This window comes from Carettochelys insculpta, chromosome 8, assembly GCF_033958435.1.
Source record: "Carettochelys insculpta isolate YL-2023 chromosome 8, ASM3395843v1, whole genome shotgun sequence".
NCBI lineage: Eukaryota > Metazoa > Chordata > Testudines > Carettochelyidae > Carettochelys > Carettochelys insculpta.
Genome location: NC_134144.1, coordinates 12,409,337 through 12,428,505, shown reverse-complemented (window position 1 = coordinate 12,428,505; position 19,169 = coordinate 12,409,337). Strand labels below are relative to the sequence as shown.

Here is a 19,169-nt window from a genome sequence, read left to right as displayed (position 1 = left end):
TCAAGGGGAGTTAGTTTTAGAACCTCGAGACTTTCCTTCACAATCCTCCAGGGAGCAAGTGTATCATCGACTGCAGGAGCCCAAGGGTTCGAGGGAGGTTTACCCCAGTGGTTCCTCCTCATCCTCCCCAGATGAGGCCATGGCCTCTGGGGATGTCTCCCCCCCCAGATGACCTTAAACAATTTCAGGAGCTATGTAAAAGGGTAGCTTTCACGCAAGACATTCAAATGGCAGAGGTGCAGGAGAAACATCACAAACTCCTGAAAAATTTGAGACCCCCGGCTTCATCCAAAATTGCTATTCCGCTGGACGAAGCCATTATGGAGTCAGCCACTACCATATGGCAGACTCCGGCCTCTATTCCGCCTACGAACAAGAGAGCAGTTAAGAAGTACTTCGTCCTGGCAAAGGGCATGGAGTTCCTCTTCAGTCACCCACAACCAAATTCTTTGGTGGTCGAATCATCCCAGCAGAGGTCAAAGGCTTCTCAGTACAAATCGGGAGGGATCGGGCAAAGATGCTAAGAAACTAGAGCTGTTTGGCAGGAAGGTATATTCCTCTTCTACCCTGCTATTGAGAGTGGCAAATTTATGCAGCACACCTAGCAAACCATAATTTTGATAATTACTCCAGGCTTACTCCCCTCATGGATTTACTTCCAGAAGACAAAAAGCCAGTGTTAAAGGAAATTGTTCAAGAGGGCTACGTAGCATCGCGGACGGGAGTCCAGATCGCCCTGGACATGGCGGATACGGCGGCACGTTCAACGGCGACAGCAGTGGTCATGTGTAGAGAATCCTGGCTCCAGACATCTGGTATCCCTAGGGACTTAGAGGCGAAGATCATGGACCTTCCCTTTGATACACAAAAGCTGTTTGCAGACTCAACTGACTCAGTCCTCCACTCCAGTAAGGACTTGAGAGCTACACTTAGAGCCTTGGGCATTTATACTCCCCCATACAGGAAGAAAAAATTTTATCCTCAGCAAAGACGCTACGCTTACCAACCACAGCGTGCTCAATATCAACGGGGCTACGACCAAGGGCGCCATCAACAGCAGCAACAGTACAGAACTCCCAGGCGACATTCTGAACAAAGCTGTACGCCTTCGGGACAGGCCCAAAGGCAACAAGTTTGACGGGTATGTCGGGGGCTGCACTATCAATACCCTCGCTCAATGCCACTCTCATCTCATGTTCCATCATCGCCTCAGACCGTTCCACTCCCAATGGCAAAAGATCACCGCAGACAAATGGGTGCTGGAGATCATAGCCACGGGTTACGTGATCCCCTTCCAGTCGCTCCCACCGACGAAGCCTCCCCCCAGGCCTCATCTCCGGGACGCTGCCCATGAGGCAAGGCTCAAGCAGGAGGTGGATCACCTTATGTTCATAGGGGCGGTGGAAAGAGTGCCAGAAGAATTCCAGGGGAAAGGTTTTTATTCACGCTACTTCCTAACAGAGAAGAAAACAGGAGGCTGGAGGCCCATCTTAGATCTTCGGGGCCTCAACCGTTACTTGCGCAAGCAATGTTTTCGGATGATCACAGTTGCCTTGATATTCACGGCACTGGACGATGGAGACTGGTTTGCAGCCCTCAACTTACAAGATGCTTACTTTCATATAACGATCCACCCAGCACACAGACGCTTCCTCCGCTTCACGGTCGGCAAGGAGCACTTCCAGTACAGGGTTCTTCCGTTCGGCCTCTCCTCGGCCCCCAGAGTCTTTACCAAAACCCTGGCAGTGGTGTCAGCCTACCTGCACAGGCAGGGGGTGTTTATTTTCCCATATCTGGACGACTGCCTACTGAAAGGGGCCTCAAAGGCAGAGGTCTTGTGCATGATACGCGTCACAGCGGACACGTTTTCTTCGCTGGGCCTAGTTATCAACCTCGCAAAGTCAAAGTCCGAACCCACACAACATATAGAGTTCATCGGGGCACACACAAACTCTATCACAGCAAGGGTGTACCTACCCAACGCCTGCTTCTGCGCCATCCGTTCGCTGGTGCAAGTCATCACATACAGCCCCACGGTGCCAGTCTTAATGTGCTTACAGCTGCTGGGCCACATGGTGGCAGCGACGTTTGTGGTACAGAATGCCAGGTTACACATGTGAAGCCTCTAGCATTGGCTAGCGAGCGTTTACAAACTGGCATCCCACACTGTCCACAGGGTGGTGTCGCCTACAACAGAGGTGCGCAGATCCCTGGTGTGGTGGGAATACCCCAAGAATCTGCTAGTGGGAGTGCCCTTTCACCAACCACAAATTTCTATTTTTCTTACTACTGATGCCTCCCACGTAGGATGGGGAGCGCACATCGGCGACAAGGTGACGCAAGGGCTATGGTCCCCTGCGGAACAGACACTGCACATAAACATACTGGAGCTCAGAGCAGTGTTCCAACGCCTGCAAACATTTTCGAGATTACCTACATGGCAAAGTAGTCGGGATCAATACAGACAATACCTCCACTATGTTTTACATCAATCGACAAGGAGGAGCACGATCCCATGCCCTATGTGCGGAAGCAGTCTGATTGTGGAACTGGTGCATTGCCAACAACATAACGTTGAAAGCCTCGTACTTGCCAGGCGCTCACAACGTGAAAGTGGATCAGCTGAGCAGGCGTTTTGCACTCACGCACAAATGGCAGATCCGCTCTGATCTGCTACGGCGCATTTTTCGTACATGGGGGTTTCCCCAGATCGATCTGTTTGCCACCCAGTACAACAAGAAGTGTCCCCAGGACTGCTCCAGGGCAGGAGTGGGGCAGAGGTCCCTGGGGGACGCATTCATGATTACATGGAGGAGCCCCCTACTTTACGTGTTTCCCCCCACAGCGCTTATCCACAAGGTCTTGCAGAAAGCCAGAAGGGAGAGAGCTCGCATGATACTCATAGTCCCAACTTGGGATCGGCAGCAATGGTTTCCCTTGCTTCTGCGCATGTCGGACCGCCCACCACTTCCTCTACCGGTGGTGCCGGCCTTACTGACGCAGGTTCAGGGGTCCATAGTGCACCCACACCCACACTCTCAGGGTCTGCGTCTACAAGCATGGCTAATCCATGGCTCAGCTCCTTAGAGAGCACGTGTACGGAGGGAGTACAACAAGTCCTGGAAGGTAGCCGAAGGACCTCCACCAGGAGGACTTACAAGCAGAAATGGACTCGATTGACAGCCTGGTGTTCCGCCAAGCAGTCGGCTCCCCTTGACGTTCCTATACCTGTAACATCAGAATACTTATTGGACCTCAAGAGAGGCGGGCTTTCTCTATCCTTGCTAAAGGTCCACCTCGCCGCTATATCAGCCTTTCGGCATACAGAGGAAGGGCCCACGGTATTTGCCCATCCTATCGTTACCAGGTTTGTGAAGGGGCTGGTAAACCTGTACCCCCCTCGGAAACCGCTTCCACCATTGTGGAATTTGGACTTGGTGCTCAGCACGCTATCGGGTCCACCTTTTGAACCATTAGTCACAGTTCCCCTACGTCTCCTTACGATAAAAACAACTTTCCTCCTTGCAATTACGTCAGCCCGCAGGGAGGGTGAGCTTGCAGCAGTGATGGCAACGCCGCCCTGCACAGTATTCTCAAAGGAGGCAGTAACTTTAAGGCTGCACCCAGCCTTTGTTCCAAAAGTTTCTTCGGAGTTCCATCTTAACGAACCAATAGTTTTACCCTCGTTTTACCCGAAGCCTCACAGCTCCAGCAAGGAGGCACGCCTGCATCTCCTGGATGTGAGGAGGGCGTTGGCCTTCTACATAGACAGAACTAAGTCCTTCCGGAAAACGGACAGGCTTCTAGTCTCTGTTTCTCCCAGCTCAAAAGGAGAAGGTTTCTCTTCACAGAGAATCTCAAAGCACATTGTGTCCTGTATAAAAATGTGCTACGAGCTTCAAAAGACTCCTTTGCTGGCCCTGCCCAGGGCTCACTCCACCAGGGCGGTGGCGGCGGCAACAGCCTTCTTCAAGGGCATCTCATTAAAAGACATCTGTAGAGCGGCGACCTGGTCATCCAACGACACCTTCGCCAAGCATTATGCCCTTCATCGGGTATTCGAAGAGGATACCCATCTGTCGACAGCAGTCCTCTTGGGGGCAAGCTGCACGTAAACCGATTACCCACCTCCTTACTTGGGTTACTGCTGGGTAGTCACGTATTGTGGAGCACCCACAGGGACCACTCAAAGAAGAAAGAGAAGTTACTCACCTGTAGTAACGATAGTTCTTCTAGATGTGTCCCCGTGGGTGCTCCACCACTCGCCCATCCTCCCTGCTTCGGATCTCTGTCTAGTGTTTCTCAGGAGCATTCAAAGCGGTTGGTCAAGGAACTGGCGGGGACCGGATCGTGCATGTGGCCAGGGGCGCGCAGGGGAGCGGTGCGCGCCGGCGCATGCGTGATCCAAGAGAAACTGCTGGAAGATTTCCGATCTGCTGTGCCGGGCAAGCCCGACACCTATTGTGGAGCACCCACGGGGACACATCTCGAAGAACCATCGTTACTACAGGTGAGTAACTTCTCTATATATGTCTTCCTCCCATCAACATAGCTATAACCTCTCATTGAGGTGGATTAATTACACCAATGGGAGAAACTCTCCTTCTGGCATGGTAGCATCGACACAGAAGCACTATGACAGCACAGCTGAAGCTGTGCAGTGGGGCTGATGCAACATTTTCAGTGTAGACCTGACCTAAACATATTCCTCTCTGCTGGCACAATAAGGATAGTATTCCAAATTAAAGGAGCATGTGTGTCAGCTCGCTGCCAAGGAGTTCACAAAGGAGTACAAGAATAGACTAGAATTGCAGTGTACATACTCCAGATAATTTGGTTTGGCATTTCTAAGGAAGAAATTTGAAGCATACTTGTGTTTCAGTAATGCAGCATTAGTGGCACTGAATATATGGGTGGGGAAGGGAAATGAGACTAGGAGGAATTTCTGGGCTAGAGCTTTGAAAAAATGTTGCCTGTTATGTCATGCCCGTTTTGTCAAGTCATATGATAAGCAAGCCTGGTAGCCAGGCCTTTGCACGAGCGAGGTCCAATTTAGTTATTTTAAATAGCTGATAGAAGAGAGGCATGGGAATTTGATTTTTTTTCTGTGCAAATATAGTCAAGTATAATCTGACGGCAAAATATAAGACAATATCACTTTTGTAGGCAGAATAAAGCCCTTGGTGCTTGCACAGTTTAGCTTGTAAAAGATTAACAAAGAGCTTATCACTAGTTAATTCTATTGAAGGTTGAAATTCTGAACTGAGAAATTTGGGGATATTTGAAAACATGGGTTGTAGGAAAGTATGAACTTAAACTGTACTCTGCTGTGGCAAAAGATATATTATAAAATAGAATACATAATTGGTATCACTTTAAACAATTCAGATGAAAACTAAAACTAAAATATTTCTCCTTTGTGTCCTTGCACATGTCCATTCAATGTTGGTGTGTATAGTTGCACTGTGTAGGGTGCTGTGGGTCCTTTCCTCTGTTCCTTGTTGTTGCCAGCAATGATGCTGGAAACTTTGGTGTTGCAGCATTTTCTGCTGCATCCCTTCTTATCTACTTTGTTAATCACCTTGTAAATAGTTCCTTCCGTCCCTCTTACTGGGACCCCACTCTTCCAATACCCCTCTGAAACTCCCCCCCACTCATGCATCTGATGAAGCTGGTCTTTGCCCACAAAAGCTTATGCTCCAAAATATCTGTTATTCTATAAGGTGCCACAAGACTTCTTGTTGTTCTCGAAGCTACGGACTAACATGGCTACCTCTCTGATTCGAGATAGTTAGCTGCCTGAGGCCTATGCCTGTTCGTGGCCCTCCACAAGGAACGTTGTCAGTGCTTCGGCAATGCACATATCGGTGACCAGTGCTGGATCTGCTGCTCTTAAGTCACAAAGAAGAGGGACGTTTTGTTTAGAGGCTCTCCTCGTGGAGTTAAGTATCAGAGGAGTATCAAGTTAGTCTGTATCTTCAAAAACAAGAAGTCGTCCTTGGGCACCTTTATATACTAATGTTTTAGAGCATAAGCTTTTGTGGGCAAAAACCCGATTTGTCAGATGCATGAGTTTGGGTCTAGCTCCAGCATAATACCAGTGTTCGGACTTCGTCCTCAGCATAAGTGCTTTGGTACAAAGTGCACCACTGGCACTGACGCATGTAGCACCATTCCCCCTTTTCCCCCCCCCATCTAAAAAGCTGGAGAAAGTACAGAGGGGTAGATCTCTGGGCCCACACAAGAGCAAGGCTAAACAGCCATTCGCACAGACCCTTCAGTGATAGTGCTGTCGACCTCCAAGGCTGAACTGGAGCATGGAAGCCCAGGTAGAGGTTCCCATCTCAATGTGCCATTGCCCTTTCTCAGGCAGCTTGGGAGATTCTCTCCATGCTGGTACTGCCTACACCAGCAATAGCTGGACTCTGGGCCATGCTGGACCCCTTTGGCCCCCACAGTCAGCAGTTTCTCTTAAGGGGAGCATCTTGCCATGTATCTACCAGTGCAGGGGGAGACAGAAGGCCAGTATGCTTGTGTAGTCTCCAGGGGACACAAGGGCTTCTGGTGTATGAAGAGGGGTTTTGCTGGCCGCCAGGTGTAGACCTGAGAGGATGTGTCCACCAGCACAATCAGCATTCCCAGGGATAGCTCTTTCCACAGTCTAGCTGCAGATCCAGGTACCGAACCAATGCCGACTGGCAGCTTTTCTCCACTCATCAATCTCTGGCCCCCACCTTTCCATCATGCAACCCAGCAGGGTGTTGGGACTTATGGTTCCATTCTGCTCCATGCCACCATATCACCTCAGTATGGCACTGCTCTTTGCTCCAGACGTGTACATCCTTGAGGAGCTGAAGAATATGTCTTGATGCTCATTCTTGGCTTCATTGTCACTCAGGAGTGCTCGGTACTGTCTCAAGAGGAGCTCTTGCTTGGGCCTGTCATAGTCACCATCCAGTATTTGTTTAGGTAGCCTAGCTGCAGAACCAATCTCTGCCACTGGCTTGACATCTGGCAGCTTTTCTGGATCATATCCACATGCAGGATAACTGCAAGGTTGCAATGTGGTCCTCAGTTTGTACATTTGCAATACGCTATGCCATCATACAACAAGCCCTTAAACTCCTCCCAACACCAGCTACATGGCTTGCACTCAAAGAAGAAAAGACAGTTACCTGTTTCTCAAGTATCAGAGGGGTAGCTGTGTTAGTCTGGATCTGTAGCAGCAACGAAGGGTCCTGTGGCACCTTACAGACTAACAGAAAAGTTTAGAGCATGAGCTTTCGTGAGTTAACTCACTTCTTCAGATGCTGGTCCTGGAAATCTGCAAGGCCAGGTATAAATAGGCCAGAGAGAGGATGGGGATAACGAGGTTAGCTCAGTCAGGCAGGCTGAGTTGTATTGTCATCAGTAGATCTGGAGGTGTGAACTCCCAGAGAGGGGAAGCTGCTTTTGTATTTAGAGCAGCTTCCCCTCTCTGGGAGTTCACACCTCCAGATCTACTGATGACAATACAACTCAGCCTGCCTGACTGAGCTAACCTCGTTATCCCCATCCTCTCTCTGGCCTATTTATACCTGGCCTTGCAGATTTCCAGGACCAGCATCTGAAGAAGTGAGTTAACTCACGAAAGCTCATGCTCTAAACTTTTCTGTTAGTCTGTAAGGTGCCACAGGACCCTTCGTTGCTGTTACCTGTTTCTGTAACACATCTCTTCCAAGCCCATCTCTTCGAGATGTGTTGCTCACGCCCATGTTCAACACCCTGCTTTCCTTCTCCGCATTCAGCATTTGCAGCAAGGAGCTGAGGGTGGAAGGGCCCAACATTGTCCTGTGTAGTATATATATGTGCCACTCCAGAGGCACTGTAGCTGGCCCCATGGGTACCACTGTGCGAAAATCTTCTGGCACCGTTGCGCCTGGTGGCCACACATTCTTGCCTTGAATGGACATGAGCAACATGTCTTGTAAAACACCAGTTATGGGCATGGTAAACTCTTTTTTTTAATAAGTAACTTGCAACCAAAGTAAGTGTCCCTTTCACATTGAAATTAATGTACATTAGACATATGCTGAAAGAATATTAGCTTAAAAACAGGAAAACAAAAGCCCCTCCACCCACATCCTGGTATTGCACCTTTAAAGTTTCACACAAAGTCAAGAAATGCAAAAGCTGAGGTATTGAGATTTTATCCATAAACGTATGCAATGAGTGGGTTAATATTACTGGAAAAATTTTTGCATTTATTTCAGAATATTTGCATTAAAATATGTAACCCTAATGTGACATTAGTGGGGCTTTTTGTCTTTGCATACAATATTCACTATGTAGTGCTAATTTCTGATTTTTTTCCCTATAAATATACCCTTTGAAGCTGTTAGGCCTAACTGAGTAGAATGACCGGGCTTTGGCCCAAAACCTGTATTTATCAACACAGTCAGATAATTAACTAAGTTAACAATGCCCTTGTTGTTGGTATGTTAATCAGAATTCAGATATATTGCACGATTCAGAAATGTTTCTTGATTTTAAATATTTGGAAGAGGCTCAGTGCCCTCAGATTAAAATACCGTTTTTATTGTGGATTTCAGAGAAATGCTCTTCAAGCCATATCGCCTGCCACAATGGAAGTCTTGATGCGTGTTTTGGCAGACTGTGACACCTGGGATGAAAGGGATCCTGAGGAAGTGAGCAAGAAGGCAGAGCTGACCCTTAAGTGCCTGACAGAAGTAGTGCATATCCTTCTCACCAGCAGTTCAGACCAGCGGCAAGTGGAGACCAGTACCATACTGGAGAACTATTTCAAGTTACTCAATTCAGACCATTCAGCATTACCTAACTCCAGGAGATCCAGGCAGTGGGAGCACAGGTTCATTGCACTACAGATCCAAATGCTGAGTGAGTGATGCAGACAGTCATTTCTTCTAAATCTATTTTGTTAAATTTCATATTTTTAAATGAAATGATTTAAGCAAGTATAATTAGTGTTCTTGTTCTTAGATGAAAAATTGAGTACTTCGTCTTGAAATTAATTGAAATATACATGCCAATTTGTTTCTAATTAAAAAATGAATCAGAATATATTGATTACATTTTTTGGCTTAAGGATGTCAGTCTCCAAATAGTTTAGGGGCAATAAAACAAAGATGGGAAGATATAGTGTATCTGTTTTGAAATCCATTAGAAGTTATCACTAGGGAGCAGCTTTCCTACACCTGAGAATTCAGTTAACCCCTATAGGATTAAAAGGGACTATCTGGAATATTTGAACCATCCCAATGCACTAGCTATTTGCAATGTTTAGTTTTGTAAATTCAAAATATTGCATCGAACCACTGAAATGTGGAACAGGAAAGGATCTCAACAGGTCATCTAGTGCAGTTGCTTGCACTGAAGCAGTTCTGCAACACTGTCCCTGACTAGTGCTGTTTTAAAAACCTCCAGTCATGGAAACTCCACAGCCTCCCTAGGTTGCATACTTCAGGTGAGACAATCGATTGTCAACAATGAAAATATTGTTAGTTGGCTTGTATTCACTTTTATAATTTGTATTTTTTTTAAAGTTGATGTACAGAATGAGGAGACATAAAAAGGGCATTTCTTGCCCACCACCACTTCCCCTCCCCCAACTTTTTGATACCTTTTTGAGACGATGTAGACTGTTGGAAAATAAAATAAAGACTGTTTCAGAATGTTGAGGAAACCTGTCTCATGAGGAAGTAAATATAAATACATGTTTTTAAAAAAAAAAAAAAAAAAAAAAAAAAAAAGCATGCATTTTTGTATATGTACAAATGACAGTGATTTTAAACTGAGTCGCAGAACCATTCTGTAGACCAGATTTCCTCCAGGTATAGCAGTACCTGTTGGGTTGTGCTGCCTCACAATGTGTGGTTTTTTTTTAAGACCTAGCTTTTATGCTGGAATTCAAGTCAGTGATTTTTCAAGCGTTCACAATATTTAACTGTGGTTCTCCATGCATACAGTTTTCAGTGGCACCTTCTGTGAAGTGTTTCTGAGTGTATGAAAATTATAATGTAAAAAGAAGCTTAAGGATTAGAATAACTATTTTTGTGATTATTATTTTTCTTGTGATAGACACCATCACAGCAATGTTGGACTGCACTGATAGGCCTGTGCTGCAGGCCATCTTCCTTAATAGTAACTGCTTTGAGCATCTCATCCGACTGCTGCAGAACTGCAAGGTATATTTTTTTTTTGTCATCATTAATAACTTATGTATGATCTCAGCAAAATGCCATACTTACAAGAGTTCAGCTTTATGAATCATCTTTGAATCTTGGCTCTAAATTTAAATATAATCCTCTTGAGTGTCAAGTACTGGAGTTGTACCACTGAATGTTTCAAAAGGTATAAATGTGTATATAGGTATACAAAAGGTATAAACGTGTATAAATGTTTCAAAAGGTATAATCCTATCAAGTAAAAGTACATCTTGTTAACCCTACTTGTATTGATGACAAGATAGTGAGTTGTGAATGCTCGCAATTTCTCTGAGAAATGCCTGTATATACTCTTAACAAGCACCTTAAAGACTATTTCATCTCTAAATTTTGTTTAACTTGGTATCAAAATCAATCTTCCTACTATGAGTCACTTATAACTGTTAAGTGAATTGATTTCTAACTTCAGAGATTCATTTCTTATACAAAACACTAGTGTTCATTTGCAAAGGTTTCGGAATGCTTGGTGTGGATTCCTGCATAGTTTAGATTAGGAATGAGTTTAATGTTACAAAATGTTCTTTTTGGATGCTTTTCCTTTTTAGAAGGGACATAGTATTCATATTTCCATATTAATCCCAGATGGCCATTGATTGTAAGCCAGTGCCTCTCACTGAGTTTATGCTTTTAAGAAAATAGTTTCCCCAAATAAAAAAGTATAGGTAAATATGAATACTGCCTAACTCCTGGAATTTTATATTACTTTTCTGTTTTTTTTCTGCGCAGTGCATGTTGTTTGTGGCAGTATTGAATGCTTCTCGTTAGTGTAATGCTAGCTACAGCATGTGAATTATTGTACATTATTCCATTTAGTTAGAAAATATTTGAATTCAACCGTATGTTAAAATTTTCAGGCATAAATTTTGACCTAGTCCTGCTTATGTTGATTTAAATCAGGGACAAAATTCTGATTTGATTTCAGTGGGAGTGTATAGTGTACGCTGAGTGTGTTGTATGACATTTGTGTTTTTAACTTCTTGTAAAAGTACATTTGTTTTTTTGTTTGGTTGATTTTGGTGTTTTTGCACTTCAGTCTGGGAATCTTTAACTGTTTCTGTACTGACCCTATAATCTTTGCAATGTTGCTATAAAAAGAGTCAGGTTTTTCTAGCCTGATTCTTACACCATCATACAATGGTATTATCTACCCGATTCATAGACCCTGTGGATCTGTTCCTATTCCCATTGACTTCAGTGCCAGCAATATTATGGCCTGTGTTTTAATCATTCTGTTTTCTCTGAATTTCATGCTACCTTTTTATCATTAGAACTCTTCATTTACACCTTTCTATTGTGTATTGCTGCTGGTGCTGGTGCTGTTGTTGTTGTTATACTGAAGTTTCTTTAGTGTTTTCAAATTTGTGCAATTTTTCTTTTTTTTTCCTCTATAAATAACCCCAAGGATAAGATTTGTGTATTTTTCACATACAGTGCAAAGCTCTTCAAAGGGTGTCTACAAAAGATGAGCTCAGCTGAGAGGGTCATACGCTTTTTTTTTTTTTGTCAAATACTGCTGCTAACAGGACAGATTCTTGCTGAAAATGTCTTTTCCTCACTCATGAAAATCTGGGTTTGCTAGTGATACTTGAATGTATAACTGCACAGATAATGTAGAAGTCAGCGATTGTTCCTGACGCAACAAAATGTGTTGTGTCTGTGAACCTAAAGACCAGGCAACTTGCAAAGAGGATAGGGGGTCAAAATGAAATCAAAACTGACTTCCATTATGATACTCTCAGGAGCCATGTAATAGTCATATTTCTGGTCTTACCTCAAAATTGCCTTCAGCTTTCTACTAATCTTTAGCTGAAGTTCATGTATGGTCTCTGAAGTATCCAGAGTTTATAGAAGAGAAATAATCAGTTCTGGGGTTAGGGAAACACAGGAAGAGGTTTATTTGCAAAGCTGTTAAACTAGATTTCAGACCAACATCTTATCTGATCTGAAGCCCAATTTATACAGGGCTGTCCCCTGAAATGTTGCAGTAACTTTATAGTTGTTGAAAGGGTTTTATTGGTATATTAAGAACATCTGACATTGCTTCTTCAGATATCCTTACTGTTTTATATAGATGGTAAATTTTTCTTAAAAATAGATCAGATTGGGAGAATAGAAGTGGTTACTGTACCTAGCCTTATGTGGGCTACAGAAAACATTATTTTTCTATGAATTGTCCACTGGATAGCGGAATTCAAAGTTGGAGAGAACCATCCATTTGGCCATTTTAAAATCTTCTTCAGTTGCTTATTTTTCTCTCCTGTGCTAGGGGAAATTGGAATGAATCTGGGGTTTCACATCTCGTTCATGAACACTCACTCTTCAGTGAGTGCAGAAGAAGTGGTTTTTAAAAATAGTTTTCACATACCCATTGCATTTTTCTGTTGGATATTTTCTCAGAAAAGTGACAAGATGTCGCTCTTCTGTTTTTCAAGGGACTTCTTAAAATTATTTGGTCTGGTAAACTATGTATTTCTAACAGCCTCTTAACTGGCATCTAAAAGCAGAAGAGGGTAAAGCTTCAGAACAGATCCAGCTTTTGGTGACTGAGTGAATGTTCTTGCCCAGCTGCAGTCTCATCAGGGTTCCTGAAAATTTCACTCCGTCCTCTTCCTCTTGAAGACTGTCCCTCACAAAGCTGATGCCATTGCTCCTCAGGATTCTGAAGCATACAGCAGGTTTCTCTAGGTTATTGGTGACCCATCGGCCCTCGTGCAAGAGGAATCATACATGGAGAAACTAGGAAGCTGTGCTGTTTGTATTTCTAATGTCTTGCAGTATCTTCCTCCTTTTTTAATTTGAATGTTGAAAGCCTCCTGTCCTGCTACTTAGTTGCCATGCATCTAGCAAAACTGAGGCAGTAATAAAAATAGTCTAATAGTTTGTCATTAGCACTGTTTTTCTGTGTCTTAGCAATTACATCTTTTGGTTATCTTCTGGAAAAGAGAATAAGCTAATGAATATTTAACAATAGTTTGATGTAATATTGGAAGAATTAGCAGAAGTGATACTTGTTAAGAACTGTGTAACTCACCAGTGTGAGATCATGTATGCTATATGTGAAACACACATTCATCTCAGGCTTCACAGTATTAGCTGCAGGTAATGTTTAATGCACCTCTTTCCATCATTCTTATCTCCTGTTTCTAACAGCTGTTTTTAAATGCTAACAATAAAGTGGCAGACAAGAATGAAAAAGACCTTGCCAACAAATTACTGACAGAAATGAATGAGGACCAGGTACCTACAAAATTTTGCTTCACTTGAAGCCAAGACAGAGTAGCAGTCAGTGGGGAAAGTGATTCCTGTACTTTACCTTATCCATCTTCCCTAAACTGTTACAGCTGAATGAATTCTGGCTGCTGCACAGACCTATGCTTTTTTGTGTTTGGAAAGTACTTTTTCACGATAAGCAAATTAGACCCATGATTTCACATGTGTGAAAATGCCTCAAGTCTTAGATATTTTAAAAATACAGACTGTGCTTGCTTTAAATTGAGGAGGGTGATGTACAGGAATAGGATCCCAGTATGAACACTGTCAACCTGGTGGTGATTTCGTTTTTTGCTTTTTTGCTTTTTTGTCTCAGCACGGTGGTCTCTTGGGCTCTGGGGCTTTGTTCGTGAATCTGTATGGTTGTAGTTGATGTCCTGATTCTGTGCTTGTCATTAAGATCAGATTTTTCACAATACAATGGACAGGCTGAATGTGGGAGGTGAGAAGAGTCTGTTGTTTGGAATTTCCGTTAGCATAATGGAGAACATCAAATGTAAATTCTTATTGTACCACTCCTTATGGGAGTATAGACGATGTTACTGATTTATTAATTAAAATGGATAGTGCAGTGCTGAGCACCTGAAAGTATGTAGTCTAGAAATCTCAATTCTTTTTTAAAATAGCCCATCTGATTGGTAAAATGTAAAGATCTGCATGTAAACATTTATTCGCTCTTGCTGTCTTTTAATTTTGAGTTCTTATTGTCCAGTATGCAATGTAATATTTCAAATACTGTTAAATTGAGTCTGTTCATTTGCATAGTTCCACTGGTCAGGTTTACAAAGGCACCTGCTGGCATATATCACATTTTCCATTCAAAAATTACCATGAAAAATGTTTGTATTCAGAGGAATTATTAGGAAAAAATAAAAGGGAAAGTTTTATTTGAGGCTCATTTGGTTTGCAAGCAGTGCTCCATCCCAGAGAATGACAGTAATAAGAGATAGTTATTGGACTGTGCTGGTATAACTAATCACTTCTAATGTTTTGGTATGTTGCTTTGCTGTATGCAAGAGTCTGCACTGAGATTAAAATGGTGTTAATCTTCATTTGTTTAAAGAACTGGTTATCAGAAAGCCATATATTTTTGCGGTGCCCACATACAGCACAAGGACTTGTTTACTTTCTTTTCCTCCCTCCCTCTTGAGATTGTCCATTAACAGCATGAGGAAAGTTTGTATCTTTGTCCATCAGAAACTTTTACTGTACTGTGTGTGAGTGCTTCTTTCTTCTTGAGCTACGTGTCCAATTTTCTATCATGTGTCCTTTCTTATAGGCTATGGTGTCATGAAATCCATGTTGATGGGAAGATGATTGTAAAGCATGTTAATGAACTCTGGTTTTCATCCTGGTAGAAGTGCACACAATACCTTTCAGAGCAGAATTCCATTTAATATGTTTGTAAATAACACCCACCTCTGCTACTTCAGGTCTTTCAGGGACAGCTAGATTGCTTGGCAGTGTCTACTATTCAAGCCCTTACAGCAGTGTTGCACAAATCCCCAGCTGCAAAGGTAAGCATACCAACTCACATCTGTTTATGGCACCCATCCTTCTTATTTCTTTAACGTTTTAATGTGAAACTTTGAGTTGCTACTACGTTAGTAGTGGTAACTACTATTGATGATGATGATGCCAGGCCCCAACAAGATCAAGAAACCCTTTGTGCTTTTCTTCCTCGTGCTCTTCTTATGGACAATTCACTGTAACAGGTTGGATCACGGGAGGTCCCTTTTGTAGCTGTCACTCAGTTTACTCATCATACCTATGAGCCTACCTACCAGCCCTCAGGGGCTTCCCATTATCTTGTCCTCTGGGGCCAGAAGCTTTGGTCTCCCCCAGCAAAAGCAGAGTTGGGGTAACAGCCTCCCAGTAAAACAACACAGATGCTAAATCAGTTCAGCCCTAAGGTTTTGACAGTTCCCACAAACACAGCCCCAAAGAGGACCAAAACTCCAAATAAATACCTTACTGTGTAAACAGATTTACACAGAGAAAGCTCCTAAGTTCATCCTCTTTATCAATGAAGGAGAAAGATGCATGGTGGTTGCGCCTTCCCCCCCTAAATAACAATTATTTACACTAGGTTTGATAATCCTAGAATTATAGGATCATTGGTTTGGAGGAGACTTCAGGAGGTCATGGAGTCCAACCCTAGCTAAATCATTCAGCCAAGGGTTTGTCAAGCTGGGACTTAGACATCTAGGGAAGGAGATTGTGCCACCTTCCTAGGTAGCCCATTCCAGTGCTTCACCACTCTCCTAGTGAAATAGTTTTTCCTAATATCCAGCCTAGACTTCCCCACTGCAACTTGAGACCACTGCTCCTTGCTTTGGTGTCTCTCACTACTGAGAATTTCATCTTTGGAACCCCCATTTAGGTAGTTGAAGGCTACTATGAAATCTCCTCCTCCCCGCCCCCAGTTTTCACTTCTGTAGACTAAATATGCTGAAATCCCCAAGCTTCTTGTCAGAAGTCATGTTTCAGCCCCCTAATCATTTTTGTTGTCCTCTGCTGGACTATCTCCAGTGCACCCACATCCTCTCTGTAATGGGAAGCCCAGAATTGCAAGAAATTGTTTTTATTAATTATAAAAATTAGGATTTAAGTGATTGTAAATAAGACAGATGAAAGTAATTACTAAGCAAAATAAAACGTTAGCTAAGCCTAATACACTGAAACTTCTTACATGCAAATTTTTACCCTAACAGTGCTTCTAATAATCTTTCATAAACAAGGCAGCCTCTTAGCTTGGTCCCAGTCCTTCCTCCTGTTCAGCCTTAAATGTTCAAAGAACATTCTGGGTGGGTAAGTTGGGGTCTTCTGGTGTCTGGCAACTCCATTATTATTTGCTTCCCCACTCCTGTCCCCTTTACCCATGAATAGGAGTCTCATGTTCATTTTAAACTTTTCCCCCTTTGACTGGAAAAGCACGTCATCTAAAATGGTTCCAGGATCAAGCGTCCTGGCCATACGTCTTAGGAGGCTCGATCACAATCCAGCCTTAGAGGAAAAACAAGATCATTTGCACGTCATTGGTTTGAGTATTATAATGGCCCTCATTAGCACTCTTAGACTTATAAACAAATTCACATTTCATATTTCTAACTTTACATACAAGAGTGATATATGCAAAAACAGAATATACGCATTCAGCTGATTGTAACTTCAAAAATGACGTTGCATTTTGCCTAAAGAAAAACAAAAAAGCAGTCATACAGCACTGTAAAGACTAACACAATATTTTGTGTGTGTGTGTGTGTGTGTGTATATATATATTTAATCTTTAAAGTGCTGTATGACTGCATTTTTATTGTGAAGATACAGACTAACACAGCTACCTCTCTCTTTGCCTAAAGCGTTTTTGAGTTATGCATATTCGTAAGCCAATTTTCAGAAAACGCGGCGAGGTCTTGACAATGACAATTTGGGATGAAAAATTAGTTTAATTTCATGTGGGGTTGGAAAATGGTTTCTGGGTGTGCAGCTAATGTGATTGATTAATGACAAACAAACATGAAAAAGTGAGTATAAAGTCATTTTCTGACAACCTTTTTCTGCAATTAAAATTAAGTTCCCTGAGTGTTTGAAGGAAGTCATAGAGACTACCATATTTTATGTAAAAATTTCAACAGTAGTTTTTTTTGGCCTTCCCTACTTTACTCCCAGATGCATGTCACATACAATCCTGTTTCTTCCAACACGTTAACTCATTAAAAAGTGTTTTCCACATTGTACAAATAACAATTGTAAATACTTTTTTTTTTTTGTTTGTTTGTTTTTTTTTGGTGAGAAGAGAATTTACTTAAGTGCTGTTTATTAACTAGTAAATGGATGTGTATAACTGTGTAGGTTTTTACTTCTTGAGAGTTGTTTTCCATAAATTCAATGAAAGATAAGTTTTCAGAATACGTGATCATTTTTCAATAAAGGTTCTATCTGAAACATTTGTTGTTAAGACGTAATTTTTGTAAGAGAATATTTTCCTTAAAATGATCATAGAATATGTCAGCTTCTTTACCTAGACTTGTTTGTTTTCATCTTGCACTATAGCTTAAACTTAATAATTTGTGTTTTGTGATAAATTAAAAAGACTAATGTTCTGAAAAATATTGAGAGTTACGCTGGAGATTTTGTTTATGGCCTGCCATGGGTAAAATAAAGCTATTCTCTGTGCCTGTGCACTTGTTATAATTAGCCAGCTAGAATTGAAACATTAAGAATCAGAGTATTTTTGCATGCTATATATTATGCAGTAGGGTAATAAACCCATAACTATGGGGCCTAAATCCAAAAGTAGTTCAAGTCAGTCAAAAAGCTGTCCTTAACTTCTCTAGCCGTTAGGTGAGATTTGTCCTTATTAAAGTATAACCTAACAATAAAAGTATTTCTGTGTTACAGTGGACCCCATTAATGCAGGTAAGTAATTAGCCATTAGAGTTAGTTGTGTCCATCTGTTTTATTATCAGAAGTTGGTCCATCTTTGTCTAATATTCTGGATTCTTACGGCTATTGCATACATGCTCTGCGTATATATTGTTTATTGATGTTACCTTTCTTCCCTCCTCAGGAGGTCTTTAAAGAGCGGATTGGCTATGCACATATCTATGAGGTACTAAAATCTCTGGGTCAGCCTTCACGAGAGTTGCTAGAAGAACTTATGAATATGGTGAGCTGTGATTGCTTTGAACATTACCTGAAATGGCTGTTTGTCAGTTTCACTGAGACTGACAAGCAAAGTGACACACTGCCGGCTGAGCGACAGCTCACGGACAGCTATTCTGCCCCTAGTCGATTGTAGTAAACCGGTAGCTCATCTGTATGTTCTGTGCTCTTTTCTAGGCTGTTGAAGGTGATCACATGTCTGTTGGAATTTTGGGCATTAGTAATGTCCAGCCCTTATTGCTGCTTATCCAGTGGCTTCCAGAGCTAGAGTCACATGACCTGCAGATCTTTATCTCAAGTTGGTTGAAGCGAATTTGCTGTATTAACAGGCAGAGTCGTGCCACGTGTGTGAATGCAAATATGGTCACTCGGATCATTGAGACATTAAACTTCCACTCTTCGCTCCATCGCACGTGTGCTGAAAACCTGATTGCTCTCCAGGGTTCTTTAGGAAGTCAGTCAGTGAGCTCTGAAGAACTGCGTCAACTAATCCGACTTTTGAGGACTAAGGAACCTAAGCAGGCTCACCCTTACGTCATACCTGTGATGCGTGCAATTCTGGCAATGGCTCGGAAGCAAGGCCTAGACAGTGCTTTGCAGTATTTCAACTTGTCACCTAGTATGGCAGGAATTGCTGTGCCACCTATTCATAAATGGCCAGGCTCTGCATTTTCTTTCAATGCTTGGCTATGCCTGGACCAGGACCAAATTACACCTGGCTTCACTAGCAAGGGAGGCAAAAGGAAACAACTATACAGGTATGCTTGCTGTGATTGTTTTTTGTGGAGGAACATCTCTTGATTTATGGCATGCTTGATAACAATGCTTACATCTATATAGTACATTTCATGAATTGAGTATCAGTGGGTTTGTGAATAGGAATGGCTTCATGTACTGCTTGAAGGAGCAGAAGTTTGACACTGCGTAGATTCAAGCACAAGGCTTTTATTATGCACAGCTGGCAGAGTGTCACTTTGCTTGTTAGCC

At 42.6% G+C, this 19,169-nt stretch overlaps 1 protein-coding gene across 6 annotated transcripts in view; it reads left to right on the top strand.

Annotated features, from left to right (window-relative positions):
* NBEAL1 (neurobeachin like 1) overlaps window positions 1-19,169 on the top strand; it is a 132,841-nt gene that overhangs the window by 44,790 nt on the left and 68,882 nt on the right. For 5 of the 6 annotated variants that reach the window (XR_012646386.1, XM_075001046.1, XM_075001048.1 and 2 more), the window contains 5 exons: window positions 8,592-8,898; window positions 10,099-10,205; window positions 14,948-15,031; window positions 18,088-18,186; window positions 18,360-18,940. Coding sequence is in view for 5 of the 6 variants with exons in the window: in XM_075001046.1 (XP_074857147.1) it covers window positions 8,592-8,898; window positions 10,099-10,205; window positions 14,948-15,031; window positions 18,088-18,186; window positions 18,360-18,940 (1,178 nt within the window). In the remaining variant the exon portion in view is untranslated. Of the gene's footprint in view, window positions 1-8,591; window positions 8,899-10,098; window positions 10,206-13,394; window positions 13,482-14,947; window positions 15,032-18,087; window positions 18,187-18,359; window positions 18,941-19,169 lie in introns of all 6 variants that reach the window. The other variant, XM_075001049.1, reaches the window with a different exon arrangement.